Raw genomic sequence first — 17009 nt, 5'->3', positions numbered from 1 at the left:
AATAAGGCATGCGCATTTCACTGTTGACCAGATTTGTCTCACCTGAAATAAGTTTTGGCGATAGTTTATCATTTCACTTTATGATTGTATCCAATAATCATTGGTGCTTTTTATTTTCTAGAATGAACTTTTTTAATTTAATCATCTTAATTAAATATAAATAAAATGTAACATAATTGTTATATTGAGTGTGTGATCCGGATTATATAGAAAAATCAAATTCGAGTGCACCTACGTTGCCCAGTAACTAAGTATATATCGGAAGAAATTTTGAGAAGTTAAACGCATCTCTGTAATTCCACCCAAAAAGGGCGTGCGACATTGCTAAGTGAGGTCGAGGCGAAATTCACTGAAATGTTTATCCAGAGCACTTGAAAGTATTCAATCAGAAGAAAAATTTTCATGGTAACATTTAACTCCATTTAACATTTTAATACCATTGGAGGTACAATTAATAAGGAGATGCTGCCGCGCTGCTAACTTCACGCTTGCCAGATTCCGAAGTTGTTAGTAAGCTGAGTTCACGCACCCAGGCTACTATGCTGCCAGGCTAATACACCCACCCTGCTGACGTGATGCATAGATGCATAAGTAGGAGAAAATAAAAAGTCCAAATGTTGTCTCCATCAAAGTATTCCAATCACTGCGTAAGCTATTTTATTAATTTTAGTTCTTTAGAATGTTCTAGAATTATATATAACACAATTTAAAAGGATGAGGGTGGGAGGGGATACATTTCTTTCAGGGTCAAAGTTGATCTTGTACATTTCCAACATCAGTTAGGAGCTTGCTGAAACGTTCCGAATCCGAACAGATGGAATTACTGCAACTCAAACAAAGTTATTATCAAAACGCATTTATTCTTCCTTGATTTTGTGTGTTTTCAGTGATTGTGCCCTTACATGATTGATAAACATCCATGACTTTAATTTTTTGTCAGCTTCACTGATATCAAATGTGTATACCAATAACATGTTATCTTTATATATAAATAGTTATGACAGAAGCATAAGACTACCACAGATTGAAGAACTTTAAGTTACTTCCCATACCCGCTGTTAGGTTTTGAATTTGTGTCAATGTCGAAGTAGATATTTTTTACAAAAACAAAAATGATAATGAACTTTGTTCCTTTAAGATATTTTGTAGTTTTGATATTAAATAATGAGTAAACTCAAGTTCAAAGTTTAAAACTAATAGATATTCGTTATCAACAAGAATTAGTTCACTTGTGAATCCTATATTGATCGTTGAATTAACATTTTTTCTTTATCCATAAAGTGTTTTCTTTTGTACTTGTTTAATTGATATGTTCGCATTCTAAATGATTGCTATTGATAAAATAGTCAGATCAGTTGTATGGATTATGTGTAGCACAGATCATATGATATCATAACCTAAAAATATCTAAAATACTTTATCTTCCTTATTTTTATGTAGTACACGACAGTCATCTATTTTCCTTCATGGACCCATTATTATAATTTTTCTCACAAAAAGTTTAGAGCGAACATACTTTAATTTAAAAAAAAAAAACGAACTTTTCTTCAAAATTTAATATAAACATTTTAGAAATTCGCCCATTCGAAAGTCAAGAAACTACTAAGATGTTTTATGTACCAAACGTATAATTATGGTTTTTCAATTGGCTTTACTTACTGTATTACAATTATACGAAATACAGACAAGAACTGAAATCAACTCCGTAGCTGTGTGCAGGGTTTTTTAAACAAATAGTAATAATGCAAGACTAATAATACAAGTATATAAGGAAATACTAGTAATAAAAGTAATTGGTCAAAAGGTTTGACAAGTAAATTGGCCTTGACCTTTAACCGACCCGTCATGAGTATTCATAACTTAATATTGAGCATGAAACAAATACACTAAGGAACCTATTTTTTGCACCTGGGACAATTATTGCACAAAGTGTAAGTCATTTTAAATCCTAACATATATGTGTGACCTTGACCTATAAGCAAGGCATCATGAACATTCATGATTTGTTATTGAGCTTGACACTAGTACACCATGGAAAAGAATTCTTGCAAGGCGGGCAAACTTTGCACAGAATGTAAGTGATTTAATTTCTAATTCTATAAATGTCCTCGACCTCGTTCATTTACAACAAACACGTATCAAGTCAAACAAGTGTTCATTAGTGAACATGTGTGCAAACTTTCATCCAGTAACAGTCCAGCCAAATAATAAACTGTACGACTCTATTTTTGTTTTTTAGCTAAGTAGTAGGGTTATTTTTATGAATTACATAACTGTTGTGTGCAGCATATGTATATGTTGACTGCCTTTTATATCGAAAAACATGTTTGGCCGTCAAGACGTAAACCTTTTGTTACGTTTTAAGTTAGTAACTAATGAATGAAATCTTTAAACATAAACTTGATCAAAAACCCAATATTAATAAACTCAGATAAAAGTGACAAAAACACTGATCACTGGAATTTTCACGTTCGAACCTTTAAGGGATCAGGCGGTCGTAAGAAGCGCGGGTTGGTAATAATGGCCAAATGTGTATGTATGAACACTACAACTACGCACATACAGTTCGAACATTTATAATGTTATTTTCTCCGTAACCTGGTGGTTAGGGCGTCCGCCTACGCAGTAGTATGTTGAAGGTTTGATTGCCGCACGGGACTTGTTTCTAATATGGCCGGTTGCTTAACCAATTGCTATTTAAACGAAGTGGTAATGATAGCCTTCTTGCCAGGCGCCCGGCACATATGATAGGGATCAAAAGTAAATAGGTTCATCAATCAAGGTGTCTCATAAGTCCCGATAGGCTTTCCCTTACTTGAGAGCGGTTACACTATTATACACACAAACACACTTACAAATACACACACATTTTAATATAGCTAATACAATGATTAAAACACGGAATTTAATTGTACAGCAAATCAATTAAAGAAGTTTTTGAACTCATGCGTTCATTATTTAAAGTATTACATATGATAAACATATTAATTCAAGCACGCATAGTTTTACGTATCAAACAAAGTAGTATTTTACGACCTTAAGCACTTATTTTTCATGTATTAAACAAGTAAAAAAGATATGATAATTATATGAACTCAAGCACTTATTTTCAACTTGCTACACAAGTAAAATATTTATGATGGTTACTCATTATTCACGTGTTATACATGTAAAGAGATATAATTAGGTACATGAACTCAAGCACGTATTATTCAAGTAATACACACTTAAAACAGATAATATGATACTTTGAATTCAAGTACTTATTATTCACTAATTACACTAATATATATATATATATATATATATATATATATATATATATATATATATATATATATATATATATATATATGATAGTCATATTAACTTGAACACTCATTATTGATATATTACACGAGTCAAGAGATATAATAAGTATATGAACTCAAGCGAGTGCTTGCTATTCACATATAACACGAGTAAAGAGATAAATAAATGTTATGGACTCCAGAACTTATCGTTTTAAGTGTAACACTAATTACACATTTATGACGTTTTATTCTGGAACACATTCGTCTGATTCTTCGGTTCTGTGCATTCCTGGGAGACACCTATCACCACACGTGTAGTCTGTAGCAATTAAAATAAAACGTGAAACATATGCAATATGTTGGAAATAAAAATAATATAATATGAACATGAGTTTGGAAAGAAACATATGACCTGTGTCAACCAGAAATGTGTCTTATAGGCAATATGACTTATTCTAGCACACCGGATTTGCATTTTCGGTGAACTTAGCCGTGCTGGAATAATAATATATGTCATGTGTTCCCGTTCCGGATAGAAAAATCCGACCCGAGGGCACCTGCGTTGCCAGGTAACGAGGCTTGCCGAGTTATCGGCTACGCAGCGTGCCCGAGGGTCGGATTTCTCTTTCCGGAACGGACACACATGATAGATATTTTTCTAGCATACATTCAATTACATTTTTTTGTGAAGAAAGTACATAAAAAACGCATTTTTGTACACATCTCCAAAAAGCGCGTGCGATGATGTTTACTGACGTCATGACGCGCAGTAATTTTTATTCAATGCAGACGTCAATAAGTTCCTTCGAAATTACGTCTTTATAGGGTTATTTTGTTTTGTTTTGTTTTTTAAAGTTCGTTTTTGTAAAGTTAATGTTAATGGAACTCATTTATTTAAATCTCATAATTATGATTACATTAAGTGTATTATAAAAGAAATTGAAAGTATTACGTCACAGCGCGTGACTCATCTGGCACTCCCCATACTAATGGAACTTCTTGACGTATGCAGTGAATAAGAAATACTGCACGTCATGACGTCAGTAAACATCATTGCACGCGCTTTTTGGTGAAATGTACAAAAATGCACTTTTCTATGAATGTTTCCAAAAAAAAAAATGTACTTTAAGGTGTGCTAGAAAAATAATAAAAAAATCCTAACCTCGGGCACGCTGCGTAGCCGGTAACTCGCCAAGCCTCGTTACCTGGCAACGCAGGTGCCCTCAAGTCGGATTTTTCCATCCGCAACGGAAACACATGACATATATTATTAATCAAATTTGAAAGTATAAACTTTTCCTTATTAAGTCGGTTGGTCACGTGATTTGATATATCCAATCAGTTAGTCACGTGACTAGTTCTATTGACTACTTACGAAAAGAATAAAGCATAATTGAATATGTTCTTTGAAACATTATTTCTCGAATAATAGTACAGGGTATAGAAATATGATTCAATAGTGTTATATATCTCTCTCCTCTATTTTACATGACTTAATAGGTAAATAAAGAATGACAGCATGTCAGTGTACATGAAGAAAACTGATATTTGAAATTGGTTAACTAGACGTACGATGCATTTTTATCAATACTTTAGGTATGTTTATCTATAAATGATTTGTCTGTAGTATATGTGGGTAAGATCCAGTCGGCCAATTGATAAGCGCGCCATGCTAGTGTTCCGGTGATCGAGGGTCGAGCCCCACACCGAAACCATTTTACCTCTAATGTTTACTATACTTGTGTAAGAAGAGGTGTAGAGTGTGTAGCTTATCATCATTGGTGAACTATGTTGGGCATATTGAGTTCACAGCCTGAGAGCTTGCGAGGTACTTTCAGAAACTATCTCTATGAAGATCCATCTTACATTAAGTTTGTCACATAATTTCATTAAAACGCTGAGTGTGAATTATAACATCTATGACATGTGTAGACATTTAAAATTCTTATTTTCAGTAAACTAACCATGCTTAATCAAGAGGATTTGATCATCGAAGAACAAATACTTTGCAAACCCCTCATTAGTATATACCATATAAGTTTAAAAAGTAGTAAACAATTTGTGCTCTATAAGTCTGTAAAGATGGGTTGAATACACGTTGGCTGAGATACAAATATTGCTTTATCCATATTGTGCAACATTGACCACCAAATGTGACCTTGACCATTGAGATAATAGCATAACTCGTTTGTGCGACAAACCTTTTAATGTAGCTTGACAATTATATGAAGTTTAATTGAATTCCCATCATAAAATTTAAGTGAGACACGAAGTAATGCTGAAAGGTTCATATTATACAATATTGACCTCCAAGTGTGACCTTGAACTTTGAGATAAGAGCACAGATTTTATGCGTTACACACCTTACTATAGTGCTATATAATTCTGGGTTTGATCAAATACATTTCAATTGTAAAAAATATATAATTATTGATCTAGTAATATTGCTACGAAGTATATGGTGTACACTATTGACCTGCTAATGGGGCCTTGACTAATTTGAAATAAAAAAACAATACTCTTATATACGACATCTATTAGAATGAAGCTCCACAATTCAGTGAAGCTTGAGATAATTCTCATAAATAGTGACAAATGTTTGGCTGAGGCACGAATTCGACATAGTACAGCTTGACCTCCAAGTGTTACCTTGACCATGACCTTTCTGATAAAATCACAAATTTTATGCATCTATTTCTATCAAGGAAAACATGAACAATGTACATGAACCATGTGTGTTCTTAAGAACGTCTCAAGAAACCAAAAAAACAAAAAAACACGGAAAGATAACACGTGGATTTAGAGTCAAGTTACAGTTTTCAGCAGTCACGTAAATTTCAATGATAAGTTTTAACACTTCAATGAGATTTAAATAAGAGACCAGGACATCGTTCTTGATGTTACGAAGTGATAAAAACAAAATATAGTGCTCTGCCAACTAAGAGCCAGTATCAACGAAATACCGAATACGCCAGGTGAAACATTATTAAACAACTCAAGACGTACGCGAAATGCGTTTTAAAATATAATTTTTAATGGAATATTAGTTTTTACGGTTCAAAAATGCCTTTTGTTGAGTATGTTTTCATAAATAATAATGCCCTTACTTAATTTTTTTTTTAATTCATCGAATAAATAGTATATTCTAAAGAAATAAGCATTGTTTTATTATGCAGTAAATGGTTATTTATATAAAAATATTTAAAAAAGAAATAAATCATTTACTTAAAAGCATCTCCTGTGATGAATGTGGACAGGTTTTAGGGACACAAAACTCGTCAGTGTAGAAGCACTTCGTTTTCACGTTCTCGTTTTCTGGTGCGTAACCGTTCCTTGCGTCACACCGGCAATACCCATCGGTCTCCTTACGTTCACGCCAAGAGACACCGCAGTCAATTTTGTTGTCTTCGGGGATACATCTGTTGAACTTCTGCTGGTTGCATCGGCTGTATGAGGCAGAAGACTGTCCTGCTGGGCTGTGGTAAAACTTTTCGTCTGTGCAGGGAGCGCAGTTTATCACAGCGTTTCTTGGTGACCGAGCCTGGTCGGGAAACGTAACATATGGCTCTTCCCCTAAACACAAATACAGAATGTTTTGCAAAATAATCACGGCAAAGATATAAACTGTTACATTGTGGTCTTTGGTGAAGGACATTGGGTGATGTTACAGTATTGTGATTGCTTATTAAGATGTGATGAAAATATAATCTTTGGCCGCTATCCATTCAACATGCAAAATGCTTAAAGAGTTATAATTGTATTGTTCAACATGTTGTAAGAAGTACTAGGTGGTTATTTCGGACATTTAAATAATGGAATATGCAGCATTTGTAAAGTAATTGGATTAACTGCCAAGAAGCTGACTCAGCGGAGGCGCCCAGTTCATCACATTAACATGGTTCAGTTCTGAAAGTTATATCTCCGGCATCTGGTTATATTCGGCAGAACCGTATGGGATTTAAAGGAATCAAAGTTTAGCCAACGATATCGTTATCTATGACAAAGGTAACACACAAGAATATGCTGTACACGACCATGACACCAATCTCAAACGATGCACTCAGAAAAAAAGAAAGAAGCTGAACAAGGAAATAATTCAATTTCACTGAAAGAAAATGACGTTAGTAAGACAATAACTGACCAAGAATAAGGCGACCTTGCTGACCCATCTGAAATAGAAGCTGTAGCTAACATGCGGCAAACCTACAGACTGAAAAATAGTGCAAATATGACTGAGTGTTACGAACTACTGCAGCAAATATCTTACAATAAGGAATATGTGCGAGCTACTAAAGCAACTCATTCATTAAGACACGCTACCACGACACGACACTTGGCTTGGCACTGTATTTTAATGCGATTCTTCGGAATCAGGCCTGTAAAGTGCTACCTCAAGAAAGACAACCTATTACGTTTGAAAGTTATTTATTAACTCAAACTAAGCACAACTACGCACATATAATGAAAGATCTTCCACTATTATTAAGTTTTGTTTCCTTTTGACAAAATTTACCAGTAAAACTTTTGCTAGAAAGTGACAACACGTCACTGGAAATAACATACAAAGGAACCATCGATTAGAGCCCCAAACGACTACAGAGAAAGCTACTGAAATTGCAGATATATGACTACGACAATAAAAGGCAAATATATGTATGATCTCCATAGCATATCTAAGCAAGGTCAGTGCAACAAAACGACTTCGAAAAATAAATTTAATTGCAGTTTCCAAACACGAACTGGATTTGTAAGTATACCATTAGAAGCTAAGCCGTATCCTTTCAATTCGGGACGAATTATCAAGGCAAAATGTTATTCTATTCCATGACGACAGTTGTATTATTACTCAAAACGTATGCAAGGAAATTATCAACACAATGTATAATCATATTGGTATAAAAGGATGACTTCAATATGAAAGAATCTGTATCTCTTTGCCAAATATATTTGGTCACAAACAATGAAAATGTGTTCGAGCGTTCATGAGAAAATCGTGCTGAACTTATAAAACATTATCAGTAAATATGCATCCCGGCTAGTGCATGGTATTGAAAGTACAAACCACGTCACTCTTTATAAAACCTATAATACATAATTACATTTCAACCAGAGTATACATAGTCACATAGTCTCCAATCATCTAAAAGGAGCACAGATATCTCAAAAGTGTCCAATTACCTGCATTGCAATACTTCTCCGGCGCACATGCCTCTTTGTATCCATGGCTTTGAAAGTCTTTTGCACAGTGGTAGACGAAGCCCTCATCACACCCCATTCGCTGCGCCGCGCACTGCCAACCGCACGTGCTATTGTCGCCATCACAATAAGCCATCACGTCGTCGATATTCATTGTATAAAAACAAGTCTGTATACATTGTGGTTCCACGTTTCGAAAGTAAAATGTTGATTGAGTTCTTACCACAAGCAGCTGAAATAATTTAAAATAGCATAATATATTATCAGTATAAATATCAAAGTATCTTTCACGTGTTCATTTTTCCTTTTGACATCATAACGTTCTCACTCTTTAATTGTGTATGTATGGGATGTATTTTCACGAGGGTCATCTGTAATCATACAACTAAAACTACATGCTAATTAGCAAAAATAACGGCATTTATATCTAGAAGAACAAGGTCAATGCCTAAATCCGTTAATTCAGAGACAATTGAAGCTTGTTCGACAAATAAAATGAACAACTATGTATTCTTTATTTCGTTGAATAACTTAATTATCTTATGAGTCCATATATTAGTTTTACTTTATTCTTCATTGTATCAAAAGTTGATGCTGGTACCCATGAGACATAATATCATTATATTTAAAATAGGCCAATATGTCCCGTGATCAAATTCATAGAATACAATTGCTTACGTAAATAACTAGCCAACATGAAAACTATAAATAAGTAGATTTCTATCATAAATAATAAATTAATTCAACTAGAAACACGTATATTTGTATCATAGTATTATCAACTGTATCTATAGTATTTAATAAACATCATAAAAGGTATATGAGTTATGCACTTTAATTATTCACTGAATAACTTACGCACAATATTTCGATTGCACTGGAAAAAACAATCGAAATACTGTGAGTATGGTATACACTCCATGCACAATATCTCCAACAATGCATGATTTAGAAGTGATATTTGATATAACGTGCCTTAAATACTCTGTCAACATAATACAATAAAATGGTCATACACCGAATGCGATATTTTTTCACCTTCACTTTCTAAAAACAACAAAAATGTTTTACATTCGCGATAAACATTAATTTCTTTGTCCAATTCCCACGCATCTAAAAGGCGACAACAAAAAAATAAGAAGTGTTTATAGAGTAAAACTATGTCGGTCTTAGTGCAGTTTTGAGTACCAATTTTATGCATGATTGTTTTTAAGAGACATTTTACTTACGATTGCAAGTAGATGTTCGACTCCCTAGATATCTATGCCTTTTATTTTAGTTATTTTAAATGCATTTAATAAAAATACAATTATTTTTAAAGGTGTTTGGATTTTCAGACTTTAACATAGAAACTGCTTTAAACGAGTTTGGTCACTCCCTATAATAGTTCTTAATATGTTTATATCGTAACTATAATACAAAAGACATTTAAAAATAGATGGTACTCATTTTCTCACTTATGGCAGGCTCTACATAAGCGCTCTTCCTTTGGAATATTTGTCCATCTTTCGTCCGAGAGCCGGTGTGATGTAGTCGTAATTTAGTTAATGCTTTTTAGTGTTAACATTCTTCAAATATGCCTGGAATTCAAACTCGACAAAAACTCTTTAAAAAGACGCTTTGGTTGAGTTCTCTAATCTACTTTAACAGTTTTGGATAACGATTACATTAACTAGAAGCTAAAAATACTGACAAATGTCTTTTTCTGCCCCTTTTTATTCTCGTTTTATTTTCAATTTCTGATCATTTAACATCGTTTTATACATAATATGTCAATAGTTTCTTTTACTGTTATGTAATAAAAGATATGTGTCAATCGCATGGAATACAAATCAATTCTTCAAATTTCAACAAATACGAAATCATTTTGTGTCGAGGTTTTAACCCCTAATAAATTGTTACTTAACATTGTTTGTATTAGTTCTATATTGCTAATAAGGGAAAATCTCCAAACCTCACAGCGATAAAATACGATGGGCTTAATTAATCTATCAAATAGGTATGACACATGTTATGTTGGTATTTATGAGAACTAGCTGAAACCCCCAGTAAACGCGTGTTCCATTGATCGTTTTATGTGTGGGTGATCTGTGTGTGGTGTGTTTAGGTTTATATCTCTCCTTTTGCCCTCAATATGTGCCTCAGTTTCACTATTGGTCTCATTGTATTATCATTATTAAATTACAGAGGTGAAACCAGTGACTCTATTTCTGACCATTTTATTGTGTCTTTTTGCAAGAAAATATAAGTTAATCAACTTACACAAAGTATTGCAACTAAAACATACAACATTTTCTGAGGTGGTGTACGTAACTCTTTCCTGAAACAAAAATAAATAAAACGTCAATTTAGATTTACAAGCTTATAGTTAAATTAAATAATTCTCGTATTAAAGTACGATTATACATAGTTAGAATGCAACCAAAATTCTCAGCCAATGGAATTGCAGATAGGCATTCATTAAGAACCAGGCTTAAACAATGAGACTTTCAACATTTGCAGGTGTTTAAAGATCCGCCTACTGTCACTCATCCGATACACATTCCCTGCGTCGGAGTTTGTGTTTACAATGTGTCAGCCAATGAGGTTGTATTCTTATTCAGTTAGATGACTTGAAGAAATATATTTTGCTACGCTTACTCCGCCAATTCTAAATAATTAATGTCTTGTTACATGTCATTTAACTATTACATAAAGTTGAAATAATGTCATCATGTTTGATCGGGTATTGCGCAAGTATGGGATTCCAGTTTTAAAATATCTTATTGCCATTTTTAATTCATTTCATGAAAATATTATTTTTAGATAAAGACATGCTTATGTAATCATGTTTGTTCTAAAATTATGCATATATGGGATTCCAGTTGACAAATACCTGATCGCCATTTATAACTAATAAGGACATGCTGATGTAATCATGTTTGTTCTATAATTACACATACATGGGATTCCTGTTGAAAATACCTGGTCGCCGTTTTGATAAATGTCATGAAAAAATAGTTTCCTACCGTTCATCATGGCATCTTGTAGACTATTTTTTAAGCCAAATAACATAATATAAAAATTGTTTTACCCTAATTACACCATAGTACATACTTTTTGTGTGAATTCTTCTATAGAATTATTTTCCCATTGTTTCCCAATAATACGAAAACAATGCGATTTCCCAAATTTGACAAAATTTAGATATACTACGATGTATGAATAGTAAATATGCTTTAAATATGCTTTTAAATTCTTTATATCAGGTATATTGTATTGAAAGCAATAAGTACATGTATATTTAGATGCTAAAACATACTGCCGACAAACGTTGTTACTACGTGTTTATTCAAGTAAGATTAGTTCCATTTAATAGGATATATTCCTTTCAAAGATTATTCATAGTAAACGATATTTTCGCGGCTCAACATTTAACACTTCAACACACTACTTTCGATTTGCAGAAAAGAAAGTACACTTTTACACTTTTAAGTAACCGTTTAAGTTAAGTTTACTTTTCATTACCTTAAAAAACGTCTGTAAAATTATGCAGTTAAGTATGTGTTAGTTATATTTATCACTGTCCACACTATTTGAAACAGAGTTTTGTAATTGACGACATTCGACAAAGTTGATATTATCACTATGTAAAGAAACGTCGCAGTTTATCTCTAGGGCATATTACACCAATTCGAAAATTCCTACTCAGTATTACGTGTGTTTTTCTTCCTTTTTATACTAACACATGATAGTGAATCAAAACATAGTCATACCATATCAAAAGATTGACTGCTTTCCATTTTTTAGGTTTTAAAGTTGAATGGTTAAAATCGATTTTAAAGATTTGCTGAACATAATTGATCTACTTGATCTACTTTTTATTGTTTACATTTTCACCGCATTGGCATAATTGCATATTTTTGTCGAATTCATGGTGGTTATGTTCAACTTAATTTATTTCTTATAAGAAACGTAATTTCTTTATTATTGTTGTTTAATGTAGATGTTTAGTACACAAGTACATCCCGTATATGGTGATGGGGTCCTTAAAAAATAATATACGAGAAGTATATAAAGTGCGTGTAAATCGGTCAATTCCCAAGTTGTAACGACATGCAAAGTCAAGGCACACTGGCCAGAGAAATATAGAAACACAACGGACACTGAATCGAATGCTTTATGTTTATGTATGCTTGTATCATCACCTTCAACATCAAATACATGTATAACATTATCCAACAGCAGTATAAAATGGTTGGGCTTTCACGTTTTGTATGTTATAATTTTAAGTTGGTTCAACAATTACTATTCACCTGTAAAACAACGTGTTTAGTTATTTGAACAAGGAGTGCTGGTATTTTACGTAAAGTCAAAATACTTTCTCTATCAAATTTACGTTAATATTACACCAATCAGATTTACAGTTGTTCTCCCAATTCAACCGAGCTATCCGAAATCAAAGCCAAGCCTAGATAAACTGAAACCGTAAGAAACGATGTTTAAATAGTAATCGGGAGATGACCACGTGATTCAAATTGACCAAAGGCGGACGGACCGATGACCGCTTACCAATCATCGAAAGATTGGAGGACCGCTAATCAATCATCGAGGGACCGTAGAACCGCTGCCCAATCATCAAAGAACCGGTCGATCGCTAACCGGTTATCGAAGGACCGGAGGACCGCTAATCAGTCATCGAAGGCTCAAAAGACCGCTTACCAATCATCGAAAGCTCGGAAGACCACTAACCAATCACCGACGGACCAGAGGACCGCTAACAGATCATCGACTGACCAGAGGAACGCTTACCAATCATCGACTGACAAGAGGAACGCTGACCAATCATTGAAGGACCGGAGGACCGTTGACCAATCATTAAAGGACCGGAGGACCGCTGACCAATTATCGAAGGACCGCTAACCAATCATCGACGTACCGGAGGACCGCTGCCCAATCATCGAAGAACCTGAGGATCGCTAACCAATCATCGTAAGACATGAGGAACGCTGCATAATCATTGACTGACCAGTAGAACGCTGACCAGTCATCGATGGAATAGAGGACCGCTAACAAATTATCGAAAGACCGGAGGACCGCTGACTAATCATCGATGGACCGGAGGACCGCTAACCAATCATCGGAGGACCGGAGGACCGCTGACCAGTCATCGAAGGCTCTGTGGATCGCTGACCAGTCATCGATGGACCGGAAGACCGCTGTCCAATTATCGAAAAGACCGGAGGACCTCTTACCAGTCATCGAAAAGACCGGATGACCTCTTACCAGTCATCGAAAAGACCGGAGGACCTCTTACCAGTCATTGGAAAGACCGGAGGACCTCTTACCAGTCATCGAAAAGACCGGAGGACAGCTAACCAGCCTTCGAAGGACAGGATTACCCCCATCCAATTATCTTAGGACCAGAGGACTGCTGAACATCATAGTGAACTTGAACGCAAATGTTTAATTATTTATCCAAATATTTTAAAAATATATTATCAAAGTTTAGTTTGAATACGTCAACAATAGAGTGATCGTATTATAAAGAAAGTGTTTAATATATTTTTAGTTTATATAAAAGAAACAATCAAGCAACTTACTGAATAAGTTTGCTTTCAGCTGAATGTATAATTCTGTCTCCTTAGTTGCCAATACAGCAAAGTTTTTTAAACTGTTCGCATCTGTTTTCGCTGGTTACCCTTACCTTCCATCTGAAATGTGTAGGCTATATTGTATTGTTTGTTAGGTATGTATTCCACATCATTCAGTTTTCTCCCTTCATGAAAAAGAATAACACTACAAATATTTAGCCAAATTAATGGGACTTCCTACACACCATTGTGTGCGATTACCAAAGTTCTTATGAGTACAAATATCTTAAACCTTGAGCTTTGGGCAGTTTTTGCATGACGTCTAAAAAAAGGAAAGAATAATTTGCAAGAACTTGCGTTGTATTAAGGAATACGTTATACATACGTTTGGAGCGCCTCTACTGCCCATCATAACGCATCATCTCAACCTGGTTTGCCACAAGGGCATACTTCACAACCCTCATCTGTCACCGCAATACCACTGGAGGTTAGGTAGGAGTCTGTTTTCATATCACCGATTTCGTCTCTTTCCTGTTTTAAAAAAATACAATTAGATTTATAAAAATACAATATAATGTTATGTGATCAAACGCTTAATTGAACATCTAGCAAAGGCAAGTAAGATGAAGATATCAGTTAAAAAATATGTCGGTGTTACCAATTAAATTGAATATTTTAAAAGCAAAAACAAATTATCATTCCCCAATCTGACTAATAAAGCTCTTAATTTAGAAAAGTATATCTACTCGGAAATTTATTGTCGAAAAAGCGATCATAGGATACGTGCTTTGATAATATGGGACCATTATGTATACGTAGGAGTCATGTAATAACTCATATAACAGCATTGATTTAGTATAATCTTGACCGTGAGACTGGGTGGATGTGTGTTACAGTAGAAGTGTTGTCTCATTACCTTCGATAGTGTTTCTTAAATGTTGATATATTTTGTGAAATTCGACACAGTAGTTACACATTCTATCCATCGAAATTATGTATAAAATGACTATGTTTTTATTATCAGATGACAAAATATGTTATGAAAATAGCTACAATAATTCAAATATAGGTTAAATTCGAAATTATTTGAAAAGATATGATATGAGTAATATGTGTAGTTCTTGATTTCTGCCTCATTGTGTTAGCAGGTTTTCAGGCAGTAAAAGCAAAGATCCGTCACATGAAACAAGTAGCATTTAGGGCATTTGTTCCTTGTGTCGCGTTTTCGCCACGTCTCGCAAACTGAAGATAAAAGCCGCCAAATCCTGGGCGAAAACAAGAACTCACAATTGGGTGCCTTGTTGACCTAGAGTTTGCGTCTTTTCGTTTTTTTTCCGTTGCACCATTTTGCATGGTGCTACTTTCTTTTTTGTCTTCCTGTTGGCTTGTGCAAACGAGTGCTTATCCAATGGACATTAACATAATATAAAATAATCGTCAATAAGGGAAACGTCTACTGCGCAAACAAAGGCGCCAACTCTAGGGCGCGAAAAAGCTGCCGCATTAAAAGTTCGTGTTTTGGCTCTCCCTCTTCATATTGACGGGTTTTATAAAAACAAAATTGTTTATCCTCACTCCCCAATGTTCTTTTTCTTACCCCTATATCAACATGCTCAAATGTGAAACATGTGATTAAAAGCTTAGTAGGCGAGATTTTAAGAGAACGACGCACGGCGACGGAATTGAATCAGACGCTTCGAGCGGTGAGGATGATACAAACGCCTTTTTATGAAAAGGAATGCGGCAAAGAAGATGACAAAACTGACTCCTAAGAGGACGAGCAAGAGGATACGTGGGAGATCTTTATAAATGGACCTTTTAAATAGTGCTTACCGGAATACAAATACAGAGTGCAAAACCATCTGGAAATCGAGGGTGTTGCGGTAGATAAGGCTAGGAATCGAGATTCTAATGACATGAAAAGCGATTATCGGAAAACAAATGCGCGAATCATTATCGCCGCTATACAACAGATCAAACAGATTCAATAGGATCCTATTTATAAGTCATGGAAGGAAACAGCATCCGACCTACATTTGCTCAAAAGGTACGGCAGTGAGGAGGCCTGGATAAATGCGATTACGAAGAGAGTTCCTGACAAGGCTCAAAAGAGATATAAACCACCTGAGATTACCGGTTTGCATGTACAGCGAGGACGAGGGGAAGTGACGCGGAGAAACCCGGGCGGCCCTGTGCAAGGATTCGAATGTTGGGCAAAAACGTGCTTGCTATTACAAGCTAAATGTATACATTAAATAATATTTGTATATAATTCAGAAGCAATAAATATAAAATTGAACATTAAGGGTTTGTTATCTTTTCTATTGTCCTAACATATCTAATATATATATTGAATACGCAAATATCGTCAACGGTCATATTTTACAAATGACATTTCTATATGTATTATTCTTTAAAGGGGCTATACACCAAAAAAATACCAAAATGTAAAAACATCGAGTCGGAGACCGGCGTCGAACAGATGTCGCCAAAATTACAGTCCAGTATTGTATCCACTGTGCTACCAAGGCTTACCATAAACAACTGGAATATTTAAGCTATATACCTAGCTTGGTAATATCACGTGATAACATCGACTAGCCAATCACGCACAAGGAATGAATTCTACTAGGTAGACATACCTAGTAATCTTTTTGAATGGAAAAATCCAATTAGTACGTTTCAATGCATTGTACACATCGATACCAAGTTAATGTCAGTTTTCAACAATTTTCCTTTTTCCCGCTATTTCATCATACGGAGTACTGCCCCTTTAAATACTTTATATAGAATAAAGATAAACCACTCTTGTTAGCGATGACCGAATCAGATTATGAATTTATTTCCCTTGTTGTCAAAATCCTATAAACATAAATATGCGAAGTCACGCTAGCTTAAACTTGTAATATGAAGACATGATGCAATAGGTGTAGAGGTGGTTGAATTG

General features: G+C 34.6%; 1 protein-coding gene across 2 annotated transcripts; it reads right to left on the bottom strand.

Annotated features, from left to right (window-relative positions):
- Nucleotides 1-3346: 3346 nt before the first annotated feature.
- LOC128213322 (uncharacterized) lies at nucleotides 3347-12156 on the bottom strand. Of its 2 annotated transcripts, none has more exons than XM_052918925.1 (5): nucleotides 11997-12156; nucleotides 10752-10809; nucleotides 8472-8721; nucleotides 6519-6866; nucleotides 3347-3612 (listed from the first exon to the last, which is right to left on the bottom strand). In XM_052918925.1, the coding sequence occupies exons 2-5, from the start codon at nucleotides 10779-10781 to the stop codon at nucleotides 3539-3541; spliced, it is 702 nt and encodes a 233-aa protein (XP_052774885.1). In that variant the 5' UTR covers nucleotides 10782-10809; nucleotides 11997-12156; the 3' UTR covers nucleotides 3347-3538. The 2 variants fall into 2 exon arrangements, with proteins under 2 accessions (XP_052774885.1, XP_052774886.1); XM_052918926.1 differs by lacking the exon at nucleotides 11997-12156 and adding an exon at nucleotides 11791-11916.
- Nucleotides 12157-17009: the final 4853 nt, after the last annotated feature.

This window comes from Mya arenaria, chromosome 13, assembly GCF_026914265.1.
Source record: "Mya arenaria isolate MELC-2E11 chromosome 13, ASM2691426v1".
Classification (NCBI taxonomy): domain Eukaryota; kingdom Metazoa; phylum Mollusca; class Bivalvia; order Myida; family Myidae; genus Mya; species Mya arenaria.
The sequence above is the reverse complement of the archived record's forward strand: the minus strand, read 5'-3'. Positions and strand labels throughout refer to the sequence as shown.

What these genes read in the sequence shown, in the direction of transcription:
- LOC128213322 (XM_052918925.1), bottom strand. Translation starts at nt 10,781, where the DNA reads ATGTTGTATGTTTTAGTTGCAATACTTTGT. An exon ending in GGAGAAGTATTGCAATGCAG is followed by an intron (nt 6,867 to 8,471) that starts GTAATTGGACAC and finishes ATTTGTGTTTAG; the next exon opens with GGGAAGAGCCATATGTTACG. An exon ending in ATCACAGGAGATGCTTTTAA is followed by an intron (nt 3,613 to 6,518) that starts GTAAATGATTTA and finishes TAATTGCTACAG; the next exon opens with ACTACACGTGTGGTGATAGG.